Raw genomic sequence first — 20,136 nt, 5'->3', positions numbered from 1 at the left:
GCAGCTTTTTAGCGCCTCTAAAGCGCTCATGTTAAATTACGTATTTCAAATACCTCGGGACGACTAAGCAAAACGACAAACATTTATGACATATGGAAATAACAATGGCAGGATGCTGTAAAAAGGCATTACAACACTTTGCTGGACGTTAGTGGCGCTAAGCTAACGGCTGCTTACTGTAGCATTATATTGAACGCAGAAATATAAGAACTTGAGTTCTTAAATATATGAACTCGATGCAAAGAAGTGAATAAGCACATTTCCCTAAAATGTACAGCCACTCCTGTGCTATATATACGAAATGTTCACAAATCCAAATTCATAAGGCGGAACTAAATCTCCAAACGGTGATGTAGTTGTTGCCTTATGTTGTTTATGAACCACGGCATATATCGTACAGCAGGTTTACATATTCATCATTTAGAGTGTTTAGTAGTTTAATAATAGAAGAACAATTTCTATAAGAAGGCTATAACTCATTCTCGTGAAACGACAACACATGAACACCATTTATCAGAGTTTGAAAATAACATAACTGCACAGACAAAAGGATTTAAACAATCCTTCTAGATCTATAGAGGGCACTCCTGGAATCAGGGTCGACAGGTTTTCACTGTGCCGTCAATCCATGAATCAGTATGTGTGAAAAGATGCTGGACAGTACTGGACCATGTTGTACAGCCATGTTGTGAATCTTAAACATTGTGTGTGAACTCAAAGTATGAATAATATTAAATGATATCTTGACTCGGGCACATTCCAGAACACCTGAGGACCCCACACATCCAGACGGCCCTGTCACGTCACAGATTAAAAATAAAAAAACAAACAGAAAAGGGAAAAAGGAGAATGTTCAAACAGAGAGAAGAAAAATAAGAACGAGGGGAGGAAAATAAAAACACAAAAAAAAAACACTGGAGTGGAGCCCACTGAGACATTCACTTCCACAAACTAGAACCACGTTGAGACTGAGCTCACGTACAGAGACACTACAGAGGGACTCGGGGTGCTAACCACTTGTTAAGTCTGCTTGGAGCATGCAGCAATTTACAGGGTTCACTGGAGGTTACGGGGGGGGGGTGAAGGCCACAACGCCATTTAGACTGGGGTTGAATAAAAACGAGATTCAACTGTACTGAATAATGGAAAAACAAATATCAGCTGGTTAATCAAAGCACCAATGCGTTGAATAAACCCAGTCTGATACAGATACATCATGTTTTATGTTTTATTCAATATGATGGCGAGTATTACGCCACTATTCCGCTTGATCAAGTTTCATTTCAGTCCAAAAAAAGTCGAAATTGTGTTACTTCCACCTCTCATGAGAGCTGGGGGGGTCTTAATGGTAACAACGGGTCTAATTGCATAGACCCTTCACTAGAATAAGGGAGGGAGAGTGGAGGGGGCGTCATTTTAGAAGACAAATTAGGGGAGCGTGGAGCGGGGCATGATGGGTAGCGTAGTTGTGTTGCTGCATAGCACAGGTCAGACACAGGTCATTAGCAGCTCACACGAAGGAACACGACACAGCAGGGCCACAGAGGATCTACATGGAGAGAGAAGCAGAGAAGTGCCTCGACACGACAATGGACTGTCCTCTATTGGGCCGAAGAGGAAGCGCGGGACAATTCCAACATAAATAGCAGCTGGCAAACTACTATTTAGCCCGCAGTTGAGGTTGTTCTCGCGCCAGCGGCGATGCAAATACAAATGATTTTGAGGTGAATCCAATTTGGATTTCACAGCCTGAGCGGTTTTAACTCGGTGAAATCAGATTCAGCTCGAAAAGACAACTGTGGTATTATGATAGTAATACAACAGGAACAACAATGCACAACTGCTTCAGTGGTTTCAAAGGGGAAACATTAGAAGCTCTCATAGCAAGACTTAACTGTACTGTGTGAGGGCAAAGCAGGCGCGACACTATCGAGCACAGCACTATTACCATGTTGAGTGATTTAAAATGGAAGGCTTGTTTGTTTACGGGCCTCCAGAACTTCAACAGCTTGGAGATGAGAAAACAAGCGCAACCTGCATTAACATGGTTTACACAAATCTGCTGATTCCTTCTGTGTCTGCATATCATGGAGCACTGGATGAGTTGCAGGCAGGGCAGCGCGCTCGCTCGACTGCAGACGGCATGCTGGCCAGCTGGAGCCTGTGGTATCCGGTTAAAAAAAAACAAAAAAAAGAAGCTCACTAGAGTCGCCAGATGACCCGATGATGCCCGTTTATTTACACCTCCCACATTGCGAGAGTGTGAATGTGCATTTCCTAAAGAATGCAACCTCTCTCCTGAACCGGGGCGCTCTGATAATCTCCAATGGAAGATAGATAGACAGTGGTATTTGAACTTTTGTCATGAAAAGTATTGCTGTAAGAGGATTACAGCATGTTGCCTGGACGAGCGAAGACGTGGAACTTGTCGAGGACACTTCACAAGTGCATTGTTGTGTGTTAACCTGCAGATTGCTGTGAAAAATCAAAAGCACTTGCTTTGCACTCACTCAAAATCAGCGCCACTTTGAAATCTGTGCTATGAAGTCCATTCCCCTTTAAAACACGGTGTGACCACAGGATTTCCTAATTACTTACTTATTTTTTTCTCTGTTAATACTATGCCACATTTTGTTAGCCCAGACACCCAACACACTCTATTCAAGCACCAGCGAGATGAATGAAAACCCGGCGGAGCCCCCTGCCCATTGCCATGAAAAGCAACAGAAGAGGGCGGCCAGACCCATTTACCTTCGTCAGCCTCAATAGCTTCAATAGTAGCTGAAGAGAAGAAGAGGGGGGTTGCAAAACGAATGAGAGAAGTGAGCAGAGGAGTTCATTTTGTCCTAGGTACAAGTCAATGAGCAGCAGAGACAGCCAATGCCGACAACAAAGGTTAACGTCATCTCCACATTTTTATGACAAAGGACACATGGATGTTAGCAGAGAGGAGGAGGAGGAGGAGGAGGAGGAGGAAGGGGGGGGGGCAGTGGAGAGGGATGAGCCTTAGCTGTAAGATGAGTTCCAGATCTGTAAAAGGGAAGGTGACACATGTTCGTGGCAGCGAACGACCTCATGGAGCGGATTGCGTCTTTGAGGTACTTTGACAAGTCGGACAAACGAATCAATGTGGTGACAGGAAATAAATGAATACGGCAGGGACGAACACCGATAGCAAATACCACAGGTTGAAGCTGGAAATAGATTAGTTCAGAACCATTAACGCAAACCAGGCCATAACATGGAGGAAGGAGTGTTGGAGTAGGACGAATGGGGAAACAGCGATACGTCTGAAGAGCGTGTGTGGTCGTGTGATCGGGAGGTTTCATGGCTGTGGCTTAGTCGTTGATGTGCAGTCGAAGGCGCTGTCGACACATGGAGCGGCGTTACTGTCGTGTGCAACATGAAGCAGCATCTGGAACTGCAGGGTGAGCATCTTTTGATATGCAATATCAAAAATGCTGGCTTACTTTTTGTGAGGTGCGAGGGGCATGGGGAGGCGGGGAGGAAGGGAGAGGAGGAGGGGGAGAGAAAACCTTTTGGCGTTTTAACCACTTACCAGTCTTCCTTGAGATTATATATATATTTACACACAGTACAACGTTGTAAATCAGCTCCACACAAAGACAGGGATGAGGCAGGAGGTGAACGTAAAGTAACGGCTGTACAGTACTGAAGACTACAGGACACACTACCATGAGGATGAGATTACAAAGAAGGCACGAGAGCCACAAAGTGTGAACGGAATGGCGGATGGAGTCAACATTACAGTAGAAGCACACTGGCGTCTGCTTATGAGGAGGGGAGCAATGTGATTCTACCAATGTTGCAACAGGAATCTGTGAACATCACTCTACCTCCACCGGGGTTCTCTTTAGGGTCAGCTGCATAATAATTGGCTGTTAATCCTCGGGACCACCATTGTTATACAGGCCATCAGCGGAAACACAGTTCTAGAGATGCGAGTGCGTTTCGGGGGTTCGAAGTCCTCGTGGAACTCTAAATATAGAGTTGATGTGGGGTCGAAACTGTCGATTAATCACACTGTTTCTGTAGGATATGCTCCGTTCTATGAATTTATAGCTTTGTTTATGACTTAAATCTACATCCGTAGAGGAAAGCATCCCATCCTCCAATTGCCAATTTTGTCCAGATGTTATTTCCTTTTAATTTTCCTCCCACAGGAGGTCACAGTGTAATCTGAAGTGGGCCCAGCTCAGAACCGAAGATCCATGAGTAGTTTCTGTTACATGGTTTGTGGAACCCACGAGATTTTCTTCTGCTGTTTGCAGCCAAGAATCCCCCATCATTCTATCCGCCACATGCATCTTCCAATGTTTTAAAGCTTGAACTGAGTACGAATGTCCTTTAAAGCGAAACTATGGAGCTCTAGAATAGAATAAAAAGACCAATTTTTGACGTTAGAACTGGAAAGTATAATTCAAAGCAGGGGTTTTGCTGCCGGAGACTCACCCGATCAGAAGCTTCTTATGTCTAATGATAGCAAACTCTACATTACTTGTTTTTCTACGCTACAAAACAAACAAAAGTGTAACATACTTACACTCTCATTTTAGATCTTACCATTGACCCCATGATTGCTACTGGTTTCCCAGTCACAGACGCTCGCTTTAAAGTGAAGAGGAACCTATTCTTATTCTTATGAAGGTAAGAGATTTTGCTTTCAACACAAACAAACGTTGCTATGTTGCTGTATGTGATATTTCTGTCCGCAGCGAAACATTGCGTGTGTTTAGGGAAAGCGCCAGCTGATGCGTGAGAACCTGTGAGAGGAGAGGGAAGTTGTCTGGATTTCTGCTTCGTTTTTTTTTTTGTAAAAGAAAGGCAGACAGCAGTTATCCCCCTTTCGTTCACAGCTGCTTGTGTCAATTCCAATTCATCCTTTTGGATCACAGAGAGTCCCGCGTCTATCCCGACGGAGCACTGCTGGGATCCACAACTAAGCGCTCAGAATTTGGACAATGAAGTGACCATTTCTGTCAAGGAGTTGCAAGTAAATTTGAAGTGTTTGTAAAAGGCGTTTCCAGAAGGCCTTCACTTCCTTGCTGCAGCAGCTTGTCAAACTCATTTAGGGAGTGCTTGGAATTCAACATAAGAGGGTGGACTGAACTCTAAACTTGTCTCACAAAAAAGAAAAAGAAAAAGAAACAACACAACAGAATACTTGCACAACCGAATATACCTGCGGTTTCTAGAAAGAAAGGAGAAAGAAAAAGATACAGGTAATATTTGAGATAAAACCAGTGGAATTTAGAAAGAGACTGAGACGGGGAGACAGGGTATTAATGCGAGACATCAGGACACACTAGAGTAGACAAAGGGACAAAGAAAATCTGCTGAATGTACGGGGCATTGTTTAGGAAGAGGAGACTATCCACAGGAAATATAACTTGATATGCTATCGTCGTTTATCCGGGGGGGGGAGGGGTACTTCAAAGAAAGCTTCATAAAGCAGCTGTTATTGCTCAGATGTATTTAACTAAAACATACAGTATACTATAAGGATTCTATCAAGTAAAGCTGTCAGAAACATTGAACTTCTCTTACAGTGATACTTCGAGGCAGCAATTTCAAATTCCTGGACGATCACTGAGGGGAGAAGGGGAAGGAGTCTACGTATACAGTGTCCCCTAAACACTGAGCTAGCACTTTATTCAGGGTATTGCTGCGTAAGGGGAATTTATGTGCCAGAGAGAATCCGTTCTGGGGGCCAAAGCTGAGGGGTCTCGGGGTACTTGGTGACTGACTTACCATTCTGCAGCTTTTCTTTGCCACCGGACAACACTCCGCTTGGTAGCATGCCTGTTGGGGTCAGTCCCTTCAGCGTCAGCACGCTCTCACTCTCCTCTCTGAAAGAGCAAGACGCAAGTGCACACATTATGTACTCCAGGACAAACTACTTCCTGGAGGGTATGTTCAAAGCAAAATGTTTTATTGTGTTTTGGTTAATCAATACAAAACATCGTGTTTTTGCCACTTGGGGGCAGTGGAACCAGCTGAAACCACAACATTGACATTGAGTTGATTAACTGTGTGAGCTAAAATGTTCCTTTTTTGATGGGAGCATTGAGACTGAACCCATTCAGTACAGTTGGGGCTGAAAAACCCAAAACAAGGAGCTGAGAGACGCTAAAACAATCCGTCGAGCTGAAGAGTCGGTTTGATGACTCTCTGTGGGTTCGCCATGCAGAGTAAGTTGAAGGGAACGATGGCGGAATAAACCGGACACAAGGGAGTTGTGTCATGTTGCATACCTGAGCACAGAAAACACCCTGGCCATCTTGCCAATGGCGCGAATCTTGTTGCGGATGACCTCCTTACGGGCAGAAGCTGTGGCACCTGGAGGGGTCAGAGGTCAGACACAGTCATACAAGCTGTGACTCACGCATACTAAACCACGTCCGGCGGGAGTGTAACACAGGCTTCATTGTCTGTTGTTCTGTGCGTCCCGTAACGTTTAGTAAGGGTGGTAGGATGGAGTACTTTTGGACTATTAATTTGACCAAGAAGTGCAAACATAGTGAGGTTACTAAAGTTCAGCTCATGTGAAGTCGTTTAGGTCCGTCCACACATCACCACAACGGAGTAATCCTCAGCATTCAGTGCACTCATGCTGCCTGTCTGTATTGTACCATTAGTGGTGTTCAGTTTAAGTCCCTTTAACTCCTACACACTATTTTCGTCAGGTACTACTTGGCGCCACCAACCCTCGGGAACTGGTGTGTAAATGGCCTGGTCCAAACATGTCGTATCAGCGCGTCACATGAGCACAACACATATGACTTTTCCTGTGTTGTGTTTTGGTTGCGGGGACTCAAACAGGAATTTTCCTGGATTGGAAAACAAAACTTTGTTTAAAGAGACCTTTTTTTTTTTCTTTTTTTTTTTTTTAAAGAATAACAGTTTCAAGGCCCCAGGGAGCCGGTTTGGAAAATGCATGAAGTATGAAGGATGGAAATGAAGCTGATGTGCGGTTGAAAGGCTGGCCGCCTGATGAAGACTCTTCCTCTCTTCCACTGTTATATAAACCATTAAACCATTATTACTTTGAAATATGGTTCTCCGTGGGATTGCTGCCCTGCAGAAACACTGCTTATTTCGATGTGAACAGCACACACATTACTGAAGCTAATTGTACTGTAAATCTTTGTTCCTGTGTCAGATTTGGCTTAAGCAGGAGCATGAAACTGTGACCTCACCGACCCGTCTTTGAGGTAAACAATTAGAGATCAACAGAAAGACTCAGTAGTAGTGTTAATAGGTGTTTTAAACAGTGCTGTTAGTGGACAGACTTCTAAAAACGCAGAGAGCAAGCACTGGACAAAAGTCTGTCTATAGACCTCCGCACACACCACTACGGCTAATGTTTGTACCTTTTTTGGGGGGATATATTAGCTGTCCTTCTCATGAAACACCCCCAGAAGAGAAGACAAGAGAAAGGACAGAGAGATCAGTGGATGGCCGTAGAATGAAAGATGAGGTGGTGGAGAGGGCGCAGGCGGCGAAATAAGAGGTAAGAAAGCACAAGAAGTGTAAAGTAAAGCGATGCCTTGAACATAAACACTCTGGAAAACATAGAAAAGAGAGATTAGATGAAAACCAAGGCAGTGACAACATCACAGCATGAGAGAGAGAGAGAGAGAGAGAGAGAGAGAGAGAGAGAGAGAGAGAGAGAGAGAGAGAGAGAGAGAGAGAGAGAGAGAGAGAGACAGAAAGGAGGAGAATGCAAAGGAAATGTGTGAAAAAAGTAGGTTTGTAATATCAACATAATGGCATTGGAAACCATGGAAACAATAGTAGATAAAGCGCAGTGCAACAAAGGGTTCATACTGGCACAGAAAACAAGAACATGAGTGGAAAGACAAAGGAAAGAAAGATCCAAACGGCAACGTAGTGGAAATACATGAGAGGTCTGAAAAAAAAGAAATGAGCTCAAGACGGAGCAGAAAGGTGAAAGTGAGGGCGAGGAATATAAAAGCCCCGAGAGAACCAGTTGGTGGAATAAAATGAGACGTTCAGGGACGGCTAATTATTTGAAGTTGTGACGCAGTCCAAAGCTCCGGACGCGTTTTCCCGCCATGCCAGGAAAAGAGAAATCGATCAGTATCTCCTCATAATGAGAGAAAATCTAACTTTTCATGTTGCAATGTGATCCGGTTTTCTGTCTCTGACGTACTAATATTAATATCCTTTTAAAAAAAAAAAATAATTCCATATGGCACCTATTTATATTCCCTGATAATTCATGCAATCATAGGCGCTTGATTTCAAATCCGATCAAGGAACAGGAAGCATTTGTGTTTTCAAAAGAGTACGCCGCACCCCAGGGTGCTGTATACAGAGTCATACTGCGTGCATCAGTAAACACAAAAGGGAGAGAGAGCGGCAGGCGGTGGAAGGACGGGTGAGATCATTTCCTGTTTGTCAGTAACGGGTGGGGTAGGCAGAGGGAAACTGGTCGTGTTGTCATTGTAGATAAGCTGTGACCAAACAGATTCCCAAAACTTGCCTCCATTACTTAATGATAAAAAGCAAGATTACTGTACGACTAACTGAGCTGTTTGAACCCAAGAAGACGTACACCACAGAGGGATCCAGTGGAGCTAAACCCCTCTGCCAACTCAGGCATTTCCACACTTTCAAGGCCTTACATTTGGATTTTTCTATTCAGACTTTATTGAGTCGACATGTGTCAAACAGTTTCTGTTGAGAAAATTCAATATATTGAAACTGAATGCTCTGAAAAGCGGGCAGAGCGGCCATGGTATACACAAAAAAATTCGAAAAAAAACTAGGGATGTGCGCTTGTGTGACATTTTGAATGAGTGTGTGTCTGGTGCTCCCGTTAGCAGAGAACTCCCCCTAGTGGAGCGAAGGCAAACTGCAGCGGGGAACCGCCGAGGGTTGCCGTTGGTCTGCCGCGCTTACCGTCCATCTCCTCTTCGGTCGTCAGCTCATCATTGGAGCAGATGCTCAATACGTTCACAAGCATCTCAGTCACTGTCGAGAAACCAGGAAAACAGATATTTTACAACATGGCACTTGGTTTTATTTTCATTTTTTATAAAACACACCGCCAAATGAGTAATCGTCAAATCTGTGCATGCTTTCCACCTGGTAATGTGTGTACGCGGGAAGGTGTCTAACCACGGCGGGTCACGCAGCGTTAGTTACCTAGTAGACCCCTCCCCCCCTGAGTAGTGTCCACTTGTGACCTTGCAAACATGGCTAGGAATGGCCCTGTGCGGAAGGGTCACACCCAAAATAGGCTTCCTGGAGTGAGTGTGTCAGTCGTAGTTATGTGTGATTTACTGACACAGATGTGTCACAGGCCTGAAACAATCTTCAAGGCCGTGAGAGAACGCAACCCTCTGCTCATGTTTATAGACATTTTGTTTCATATTTTATTTTCACTGACTCGCTTATTGCTGATTTGCCGGATTTGGCTTTGTGTGTTTCTGGTTCATAAATCCTGTGTCGTAAATATTGTATTTATGAACCATAAAGTGTGACATTCCTTGAGGCCGGGGCCTCTTTTGTTATTGACTGAGGAAGCAAAATGTGCGTTACAACTCAACTGTGTATTTGGTTAAAAACTGCTTGTACTCAATGTTCTCATTTGATGTAGATCACATCAAAATCACCGGTGTGTGTGTGTGTGTGTGTGTGTGTGTGTGTGTGTGTGTGTGTGTGTGTGTGTGTGTGTGTGCTCACCCTTCTCCCCAACAAAGGGCAGGGACCAGGTGAAGACGTCCATGAAGTTGGGCAGCCAGTAAGGGTGAGGTGAGCAGTTGAACTGTCGGATGTTCATTACGTTGTTCTCGTACTTCAGCACTGCCGCTGGGGGAGGGGAAGAAAAGACGGGAAAGGCGGTTATTAAAAGTTAACATATGTCCTGATGTGTACGAGCAGATATACAATAATAATAGTAATAAAAATTCTGCTTTCCCTCGGGTCCGAGGATACACAAGATTAATAATAATCACGAGCGCTGTGATGTGTCCCATGGTCTGATTATTTTAGCGTGTGCGTGGAGATGTTGGAGCTCACGCCACCTCCCTTTCCTTCTTCTACAGTCTCAGAGAGAACCCAGCGGTCTGAAATCCATACTGGAGTCCTCATTTCAACAGACGAAGAGAAAGCATCGGATCTGATTATGGTCCAAGTCCATTACCAGCCGCCATCCTGTTCCCAACCACCACTTAGAAACACCGTGTGGTCTCGGCAGCTTCACATATCAAGGTGCATATCCCTCCGACGGACCGTCCAACATGTTATTAGCCCGGAGAGAGTTACCCACAAAGCACTCTGCCGAAAGTGCCAAGAAACAAGATGGTTGTCGGAAAATATCACCATCTGAGGAGCTAACAGGACGCACACTGAACATAGCCAAAGAACGGTTGGATGGATTGTTTTGGGCATGCATTTTGAACAACAAAAAGACGACCAAAATATTCTTCACTTGTTAATGGACATTGTCACACATTGTCATTTTGTGGATTTACGTGGTTTCTTAACACTAAAGCATCTTTAATTATGAAGTAAAACAATGCCACTGTAATACTGGACTTTACTTTGAGTGTTAATGTGAAAGGATATTGGCTGGTTTTGTTGTTTGTCTCTCATAGTTTATGAGTCATTAGCTGCAGTAATGTGACTGAAGGAAATCAACACTCGCTAGAGCGGTACATTTGGCTCAAAAACTATTGAGAAATAGTGTATAGTGGCCAAAACGCTGTCATCAACACCCGGCCTGGATGTAACATAGACGCTGTCAGTCAACCTCTGGGTGATGACAGTGAATAAAAGGATCCGGTACAGAACTACCAACACCCAGACCTTTTAAGGTGAATAGCGTTTGTCAATCTCTCACTCTGACAGAAGAACTAAACCATCTGCATAATTGCAAAGTGAGATGTGTAAATTGAGGCTCTCAAACTGCACATGCATCGAAATGAAGGTAACTAGGGTTGGGGGAGAAAAATCAATCTCCGTTTTTCCCTGCTTTGGAGCATTTCCTCTGTGTATTGATTACCGCCCCCAGTTGGTGAAGCGTGTCTGTCATTCCCAGGATTGGATTCGTGAATAACATCACAGAAACCCACGGATCAGCATTTAGGCCCTGTAGGCTGAGCACTTTTCATTAGTTCACAGAAAGCCATCAATTCCTGGCGAGGGGGGAATTGAGAGAAGGAGAGAATAGCCAGAGACAGCAGGGAAATGAGTTATGCACACTGTATGGTCATTTCAAAAGCCGTCGGACAATCGACAACCAATGAGATGCTCCTGCTTACTTCAACCGACCTGCTTTTGCCACCTTGAAAGTGTCCCCTTTGGACACGTATCAAAACATATGTGCTGCATCATTTCAAGAATGGATATGAGCAAACCGATTTATTCCACTGTAATTATGTTTTCTTCTACAAACTTAAATGGATGTCTACGGACCCATTAAAATAGTACAATCATAAAAACAAACTCCAGTGGGTGTGGTTCGGTTGGTGTCCACACAGTAAGGGTTGGCAGAATATAAAGCAGCAAACACTAAATTAATCTGTTCTCCAGCTGACTTTAAATCAGACAGGGCGCATATTGAGTGTTCTCTCTCTCTCTATATATATATATTTAGAGAATGCCCCCATCATAAGCACATGGTCTCTGTGCCCCGCTGACATAGAAACCACCTCGCAAACACTGACCACAGAATGCCCTGTGTGACCTCACGCGTGATTAAGGCACGGTGCGAACGCGAGTGCCGAGCAAAACATGAGAGCTGCCCGTCAGAAATATAGCCGTGCTGTATATAGAAGCCCCAGCCTCCTGCATACACAAGGCCAGTCTGGTGGCCCAGATCTGGGGAAAGCGGACACCATGGATGGGTCACCGTGGGGGACTTTCCTGCCTCGGCCCCTCTCTCTCTCTCTCTCTCTCTCTCTCTCTCTCTCTCTCTCTCTCTGGTCAGGAATAGCTCATCAAACCTGGCATCCCAAGCAGCTATAACCTCGGTCGTAACACAAATGGGGTCAGGAAACATCCTGCTAGGCCGGAGTTTGCCCCAGTGTGTGTGTGTGTGTGTGTGTGTGTGTGTGTGTGTGTGTGTGTGTGTGTGTGTGTGTGTGTGTGTGTGTGTGTGTGTGTGTGTGTGGAATCAATGAGGCATGGTAATACATATAGTGCAGTAACTATGCAATAAAAATGGTCCCTTAAGTATTGCAAAGCATTACATTGCACTGCCGTCACCTCTTTATCGCAGGCTGCTCAGATTAACACACACACGTACACAGACAGGCTGAAATTTAAAAAAAATAGTCCTGTAGGTGAACATCCGTGTACTGTATAATCATTGTGCCGTTATTATCGACAGCAGCAAAACACGACGACTCGGTCCACTCAGAAAAGCATTGGATTAGACTGACACACACACACACACACACACACACACACACGGCAGTGGGTATTCATGCGTTTGCGTGCAGGAAAGCAGTGGCGCGCGTGGGCAGGCCCAGCATAAACATCACATACTGCATAAACATGGTCGAAGCACTTGATTGAATGCAGCCACAAAAGCCCCGAGGGGGAAAAAAAAAGGCCGAGCGGGGAAGAAGGTCAGCTCCCCCCGCCGTCCCTCCGTCAAATCGGATTCCCTTTTTTTAAAAAAAAAAAAGAAGAAGAAGAAGGAAAAAAAAAGAAAAAGAAAAAGAAAAAAGGAACAGACACACCCGACAACCTCCCCCGTGCAAAACAAACACCATCGTCAAGCTCCGGGTGAGAGCAGGTCAAGGCCCATGTTTTAGTTGATTTTTTCCCATTTAACATGCAGACATATAATTGGGACAAGAACAACTGGTTGCTGCCTCCCCACTATCCATACATGCTCTACAAGCCATTTCAGGAAGATTAAACGCTCCTCCGGCAGGAGGGCTCTGCCTCTGCGGCGACCAGCTGGGAGCTCCCCGTTCGACGCTGCGCGTCCGCCACTAGGTGTCTCTGCTGCTCCGGTGGCGGGGAGGGGGGGGGGGCGGCGGGGTTGCCGAGGCCAAGAGCCTGCTGCCACGGTAACACAGATATTGCGAGGCGGCGCCCGCTCATTCATTATTCAAAAAGGGAGTGCCTTGAGTCGGTTCCCCCGGTAACGAGGACTGTTAAGTCTGCTTTGAGGCGAGGGGGAGATTCCCACTGTCCTGCCCCGATGCTTAATGCTGACTGCATATCTGTCTCAGAGGCCTCGTGGATCAAGTTCCACCGGATTAGTATTCCAGGCCGACCGTTTTAGACCTCCCCGGTCCATTACATGCGGCGCTCTACTCCATTTCATGTCTGACACATGGATGGTGGAGGACTGAATGTAGTCTGCGTACAGCTGAACGATGCATGCGTGGTTTGCGATTCATTCTCGGTTAATAAATCAATAGCGGCAGAGGAAAGTACAGGGTTGGGACAAAACACCTCGTGCTGTTTGACTAAAGGCTGGCTGACAACAAGGAGATGATGATTTCAAGATGACGAGGGTTTGAAAATAGCGTCTGAATTCAAGAGTCCTTTTGGGAATACCATAGGTCAATATGAAGAAAGCCTTCTGACTCATGAACGCGAGGAGAATGGGGGGAAAAAATAGTTGAGTAACAGAATTTGTGCAACCTCAACAATAACCGATCCGACATACGACGCTCACCAGTGACCCGTGACTGGGACCAAGAAAAGGCCTGTCCTGCATTACGCTGTTATTATTTCGTGTTTGATGCCGCATGTTTACAGGAAACTGAAGGGAAGCCCAGTAATGACCAGAGCGATAACAGATGGGTGGGCATCTGTGCCAACGATACTCTTCTCGCTGGCACCCGTGACGAGATGGGGGGGGGGAAGGGAGGGGGAGTGAATTCCCCGCTGCGCTGGCGTCATCGCTGCCATAGCTTCCATCCTGCTATTTATTCCAGTGGCAGGGGCCAAGAGCCAATCACGCCACTCCATTTCCTTTCTCTTCAAAATCCCCGATCCCTTGTAGCGACCAATCAGCACGCGACCGCAGGAAGGAAACGCTGCAAAAAGCCAACTCGGTCCGGTTTGACCTGCGCGTGAACCAGAGTGGTGTCCTGACCCCTTCTCTTGGAGACCGCTCAATCCTCTTTCAAAAACAAAATAAAAGCCATTAGTCCATTCGTGTTTCCACCTCCTCATCAAACAACAACATCAGGGAGGAGAGAGGCATTTATTTGAGGATACAAGGTTTAACAGGTGTGGGATGAACCTAGCCCAACCAATCCTTTAGTCTCTCAGGGGCGGGAAATAAAATAAAAAAAATTTGCATCAACAGCGTTGGCATCAGCGCTGTCATTTAGCTTTTATTCCATCAAAGCGCCACAACCATTAGGATTCAGTTGTTGGCTTTCGGGGCCAGTCAATAATGATGCAGCAGAAAAGATTACATTAATACAAAACCGCAAGCAATCTCCAAAGTGTGCAACTGCCAACTACCCCCCCCCCCCCCCCCACCGCTCCCCTCTCTCTCTCCACTGCAGTCCCTTCAGAACTCAAAGCTCAAACAGTGAAAACTGCTAAATCACTGCTGCTGTGTTTTCATTTAACGCAGCTCCCCTGCCAGCGCTGGAGTGCAGGGGGGTGCTGTGTGCAGAGGGGTCAGCGGCGCGATGGACAGCCGGTCAGCGCCGCTGACACTTCCTGCAAAGCCAACAGTTTGACTCAAATGACAACGGATTGATGGGCGGCGTCCCCCCCCGAAGCCGGACTTTATCTTCATGGAAGCGCATCCTGAGCATCATTCATGTGTCGATCGACCTGACTCAGCCACCAGTCCACTTTACTTCTCGTGGATGAGTTGTTGTGGAGCCTCGCAGATACCCCGCCCCCCACACTTCGTGGAGATGTCTCATTGGTTAATATGGCCATCTCCCTGCACTATATTGATGGTGCCTGCTGATGCCGCCTCCTCCTCCCCCCCCCTTTAAGATTTATGTGCCCACTCGATTGGCCATCAATCACGGTACACGCTCAGTGGGCTTCCAGCTCTGCCAAGACGCTAAGAGTAGACCAATTCATTACAGAGGCTTTGGTTCCACCAGTGAACCCCACCCACATGACTGATTAGAAGAGCATCAACAGGACTGATCGGACCGTATTGGTCAGCTGTGCCTGTTCCGGGGGGATTGTGCAACTGTGGGGTTGCAGACGGTTACCAAAGTAGATTGGGAACCAAGTAATTGCATAACCACAACTTGTTGAAGTTTGAAGAGATTTGACATGACATCTCTGGCGAGACATTTTGCTTAAGGGATGTTTATTTGCTCTTGCCTCTGATTTTGACTTTAAAAGCCAGAGATCTCGCCACTTAATGACAGATTCAGCCGAAAGGGAGAATTGAGCGTCTCACATACAAGCAGACGGTGAATGACGAGTGGAATGAAGAACATGTAGTCCTGCCAGTGAGGATGCATCTGCGTGTCGGCTCGAAATCTGTTCTAAAATCAAACGCGGAGTAATCTTTTCCTTTCTGATAACCACTCTTGCTCTGGCAGGCATTTTATCAAGTGAAGGTCAGCCAGTTGCAGCTTAGAACAGGGCGCAGACCAAATCATTTTCCATATTGAGTTCGAGAGGTGTAAATGATTTGCCGGGGCACTTGGCTGCCAAAACTAAAAACAACATGCGCTTGAGATCACTTTGTTTGTTCGTATTGTGTTGTGTGTTGACCCCTCGGAAGATTAGTTGGCATGGTGCAAATGGGGTCCCGATAATAAACAACAAAACAGACGGGCAAACTGCGGTTTCTTCACCGGCCTTATTGTGCAGCGAAGGAGGCACGGAGGCAGCTTATGGGGAGGGGAAGGTAAACAAATGTGACCTAATCTCAAATCTAACCACAAACACCTGCAAATGGGGCAAAATCAAATAGAAAAGGACATTCACTCCCTGGTGTGATTTACTCCAGCCAAAAGCGTTGCATTATGAAAGTCTGTTATGGCATTTCATCACGGGAGCAATTGCAAAACAGCGTGCACCAGCACCATCACTCTCTCCTTCCCATTTCCATTTCCTGTGGTTTGCCCATCGCCGCCCCCATCCAAACATGCCCCCACAGCCAAAGCAATATACTGTCTGTTCTCCGGGGAAAAAGTGCTGACTCATAGCGCAGAGGCAAGCCTATCTTGCTGCGTAGGCACCGGAGCGCAGCATAGGGCGCCACCAGGCGCCAAGTCGACCGGCACCAGGCCATCTCATTTCTCACCAGCTTTGTCCCTGAACTGACCCGATCAAAAATCAATGTCGCAAAGATTGTTGTCACTGAACAAGCGCTATGTTGTAACCAACATGTTGTGTGCTTACAGGTGCAAAATGGTTGTCCAACAACTGCATGCACGGCATGAGTGAAACTTGAAACTCATGAAGACCTTTTAGATACCATATCAAGGTAGAAATCCTCAAAGGAGAAATGTATGATATTAATTAACGTTTCTCAAAGGACAGCAAGAGGCACATTATTTATTTATGTTTCTAAGGTGGAATGCATTTATCAACATTACTGTAATTGTGCCGGTGTTTTTCTAATGTGCTTAGAAAAACCACTAAACCAGGGATAAAAACAGGTGGTCTTGTAAGCAATGTTAGCCGGCATGTAGTACTCGGATACTCTTAGATGAAAAAAAAAAGCCATTCATAGTATTTTTAATTAGTTCATGTTGTGACGTTCAAATGGCATGATAAGAAGCGTTTAGAACGCTCCCAATGCTGCCATTAAATGCACAACTCTCAATGCTGTGCGCCACTGCAGGTTGATATTGATGTACTCCTTACCTTTGTTGTTGTAGACATCTAGGTAGTTGGGTGCGGAGAAGATGGTGATGAGGGATGGGAAGCCAGTGGTCTGACTCTTTCTGTACATACGGTATCTGGTGAGGCGTCCAAAAGGAGAGGCGAGCATTAGTAAACATTGCAACCTCGCACTCATGGATTAATCACCGGTGTTCGACCCCTCGGGATATGATTACTGGCGACAGTTTTCGCGGCCTCTTGTTTTTTCACGGCCTCTTGTTGTCACTGTGCCTGTGTGTTTGTCCTGTAAGCTGGTGCATCAGCGATGGGGGCAACTCGGGGTGGCCTTAGGAGAGTAAATCCCTGTGTTACAGGTTAAACATGCCCTTAAGTAGTCATCGTCACACTGAACCCGCTCGGCATTCAAACCCACCTACTCTGATCTCCCAGGAACGTCTGTGCTGTGTTTGGTGGTTTAGATACTTGGCATGGAAGCGAGCTTTAGGTAAACAAAGCACTAACTCAGAGGATATGTTTGCTGCTCCGCACCTTGCAACAACTATTTACGGAGATATCTTTTTTTTTTTTTTTTTTTTAAAAAGGTGCAAACAAAACGTATATGGAACTCAATAACATTATTACATGTGTGGTCTAAATTGGCTTGGGGCTGCAACCTCCTCTGAGACGAGTCCAGGCGTCCCATGTGACCACGCCGCGGGGAGGGAATGGTAAACAACTGTGTGCTGCGCATCCCACCGCCTTCATCTTGCTTAAAAGGGAGATCAGCTCGACACATCCACCCACCTGCCCGTTTAAAAAAAAAAAAGAAAATCCTATTTTTCAAAGAGGCCTTCAAAGTGTGTTGTTACAAATGTGTCTCTGTGTCTGACAGGAAGTCAACAATGTGTAGTGACAAAAGTCCACAACCAAGCTCAACTTTTGAAGTTCCTGCAGTACAGTCCCTGTCAGTGCCTGCATGAGTCACACTTGTCCCATCACATCTGGCCGATTTACTCCTCTCGCTGGATTCTTTTTAATATCTTGGATTAACGCGACTTCTCTCAAAGTTCAGACTGCGTCGAAAACCGTCTCTCCAGATGGGCTGGAGTAAACCCCCAGAGTCCTGGGGCTGGCTTTTCTTTTAATACCCTGGTCTGACTCACTCTGCTGTGTGACCGTGTGAAGGGAGGACGACGAAATGCCACAGCACTCACCCAGCATCCTGCGCTTCATGGGCCCGGATGACAGATAATAAGTTATTGTGTTGTAGAAAGTCACAGACTGCAGGGTAGCTGTTGAATAAAAGAGACAAACATTTGGTTCACTCGCACGTCAAGAAAAATCCCAGTAAGATCAAGAAGAACAAATCAATAGAAATAATTAAATAAATCCCAGGGATTATTGATCGTGCTCAGAGAAACTGTGGATATACAACACTGGGTTCAAGTTGAATTTGTTCTCAAACCATGTGGCTCAGAAAGGAGTATATTGTCTTGAAAGGTTGCCTGGAAGTGAAGGCTTTCATATACATTTTAAAAAATTGCCTAAAATTCAAAGCAGGCCCTTTTATATGTCTGAAACACATATGCCAGCAAAGGTATCATAATCTACATAACAACCCATAATATATGCTTAACTTCTCAACAAGTAAGCGGAGTAGGTGTGATCTTTTTCAAACACTGTTTTTTGTTTGAGAATATAACTCCAAAAAATGACAAGTATGACACATGATTCATAGCAGACCGTTTCTTCAAGGAAAAAAGGCGATCGCCGGGGAGTTTTAAAGCATGTTTTATGCTCATGCTGATCGATTCAGTCTGTAAGCAGGGAGACCAAAAACCTGACTGCCAACTATCAAACTACAATGTGGCTTCAGGGTTTTCCACGCCACAACCTTTCATTTCTCCGTACACCAGCTTCCACTGGAAAGTTCCTCCGCTCACAACGAGAAAGGCAGAAGACAAGTAAGTCACTGGCAGGCGGCATTTCTTATGTAAAATCTCTTGATCTGAAAATCAGTTAAAAAGTTAAGTCAAGTAGAACTGCATTACAATACTTTTGGAGCGCTGCTTCTAACAAAAATGATTAAAACAACACTGGATGAATTGTGGGATGCTGTGTAATAAAGTAAGTGAGTGACAGCTCACAGTGAATGAGTGACACCTTTGCAATACATCTGAAGCGCTATACAATAATAGGGGCTAAATTAAAGTAGTTTTTCACGGTTTCATCTCTATAATTTTATGGCTTTTCCTGCAACTGGGGGCGAGATTTTAGGGCGTCTCCATTACATTAAACATGTATCATGGTGATTACTTGGTTCAGGAGTAATTAAAATGCTAAACAAACCCCAGAAATAAACAGTACAATCTCAAAATATGCAAACCAATGAAGAAGCATATTGTGTTTGTTCAAAAACAGGTTATGGCTTTCTATTATGTTCTGTAATCCTAGCTCAACGCCCCCTTGCTAAATCAGAGCCCGGCAATGAACAAGGCCCACACAAAGTAATTTAAAACCAAACTATACATTTTAGCTTCCGACCTTTCGGGAGATTATATTTTTAGCAAATGCTGTGTGGAGTTTTAGGCAAGTTTGACTGACAGGCTATACCATTATGGAAGCTTTATTGCATCTCTTAATGTAAATTCCTTTGAGGCAAGGCTGTAAAATGTGTTATATAAGTAAATTAACTTTAATTTGACTGGCTCGGGGTTTGTTTTTTATTGCATGCTCAGATACCATGCTTGGTAAAATATTCTAAATTCAAATTGTGTGAAAACCCATTATGGGGGACTGAAACTGAAGGAGTGCATTATCACAATCTTGGTTCATGTCGACATGGGAACATATGCATTCCTGACGGTCACAACAAACATCTGCTGGGAGGGACGCGAAAAGGACGGCGAGAGGGAATTAGAAATATAATGAGTTTTGGTGGGGTTAGGGGGGAAGAAATTAAGAATGAATGTTTGATTTCTCACTTGAGTCCCCGCAACAGATGTAGATGCATGCCATATGGAGCCGTTCACCAGACAAGATACATTTTGGCCTAGTTTTTTTTTTTTCTCTTCCAGTTTGCGTTTTAAATTTCGAGCATCTCTCCCATCTGTCCTACAGCAGGGCGCAGATGTTAATGAGCTGCTTGGACAACATGAGGAGTTGTGCGAGAAGCGAGTGCGATCGTAGTATCGGGTGGCATGTTCGCTCCGATCACATTAAAGCGTTTCATTTTGTTTTATTAATCATTAGCTTGGATTAACACAACAAAACAAAAAAAAAACGCGCAAGGGAAAAAAAAAATTAAAAAAATCACATCAGGCTGATACATTTGTGCCGCCGAAAAAATGA

The 20,136-nt window shown here is 45.0% G+C and overlaps 1 protein-coding gene across 5 annotated transcripts in view; it reads right to left on the bottom strand.

Annotated features, from left to right (window-relative positions):
• Positions 1-20,136, bottom strand: part of LOC137792476 (protein phosphatase 3 catalytic subunit alpha) — a 60,913-nt gene that overhangs the window by 2,291 nt on the left and 38,486 nt on the right. The window contains exons 7-14 of one of the 5 annotated variants that reach the window (XR_011078103.1): positions 18,000-18,077; positions 16,828-16,922; positions 9,736-9,861; positions 8,950-9,021; positions 7,395-7,421; positions 6,276-6,360; positions 5,773-5,870; positions 2,752-5,212 (exon numbers count right to left, since the gene is read on the bottom strand). Coding sequence is in view for 4 of the 5 variants with exons in the window: in XM_068588176.1 (XP_068444277.1) it covers positions 2,752-2,781; positions 5,773-5,870; positions 6,276-6,360; positions 7,395-7,421; positions 8,950-9,021; positions 9,736-9,861; positions 16,828-16,922; positions 18,000-18,077 (611 nt within the window). In the remaining variant the exon portion in view is untranslated. The remainder of the gene's footprint in view (positions 1-2,751; positions 5,213-5,772; positions 5,871-6,275; positions 6,361-7,394; positions 7,422-8,949; positions 9,022-9,735; positions 9,862-16,827; positions 16,923-17,999; positions 18,078-20,136) is intronic. The other 4 variants (XM_068588176.1, XM_068588179.1, XM_068588178.1 and 1 more) reach the window with 4 other exon arrangements.

Source organism: Clinocottus analis, unplaced genomic scaffold (genome assembly GCF_023055335.1).
Source record: "Clinocottus analis isolate CAN_PGR_092001 unplaced genomic scaffold, fCliAna1.0.p SCAF_21, whole genome shotgun sequence".
Classification (NCBI taxonomy): Eukaryota; Metazoa; Chordata; class Actinopteri; order Perciformes; family Cottidae; genus Clinocottus; species Clinocottus analis.
Note: the sequence above shows the minus strand (reverse complement) of the source record. Positions and strands in the feature narration are given on the sequence as shown.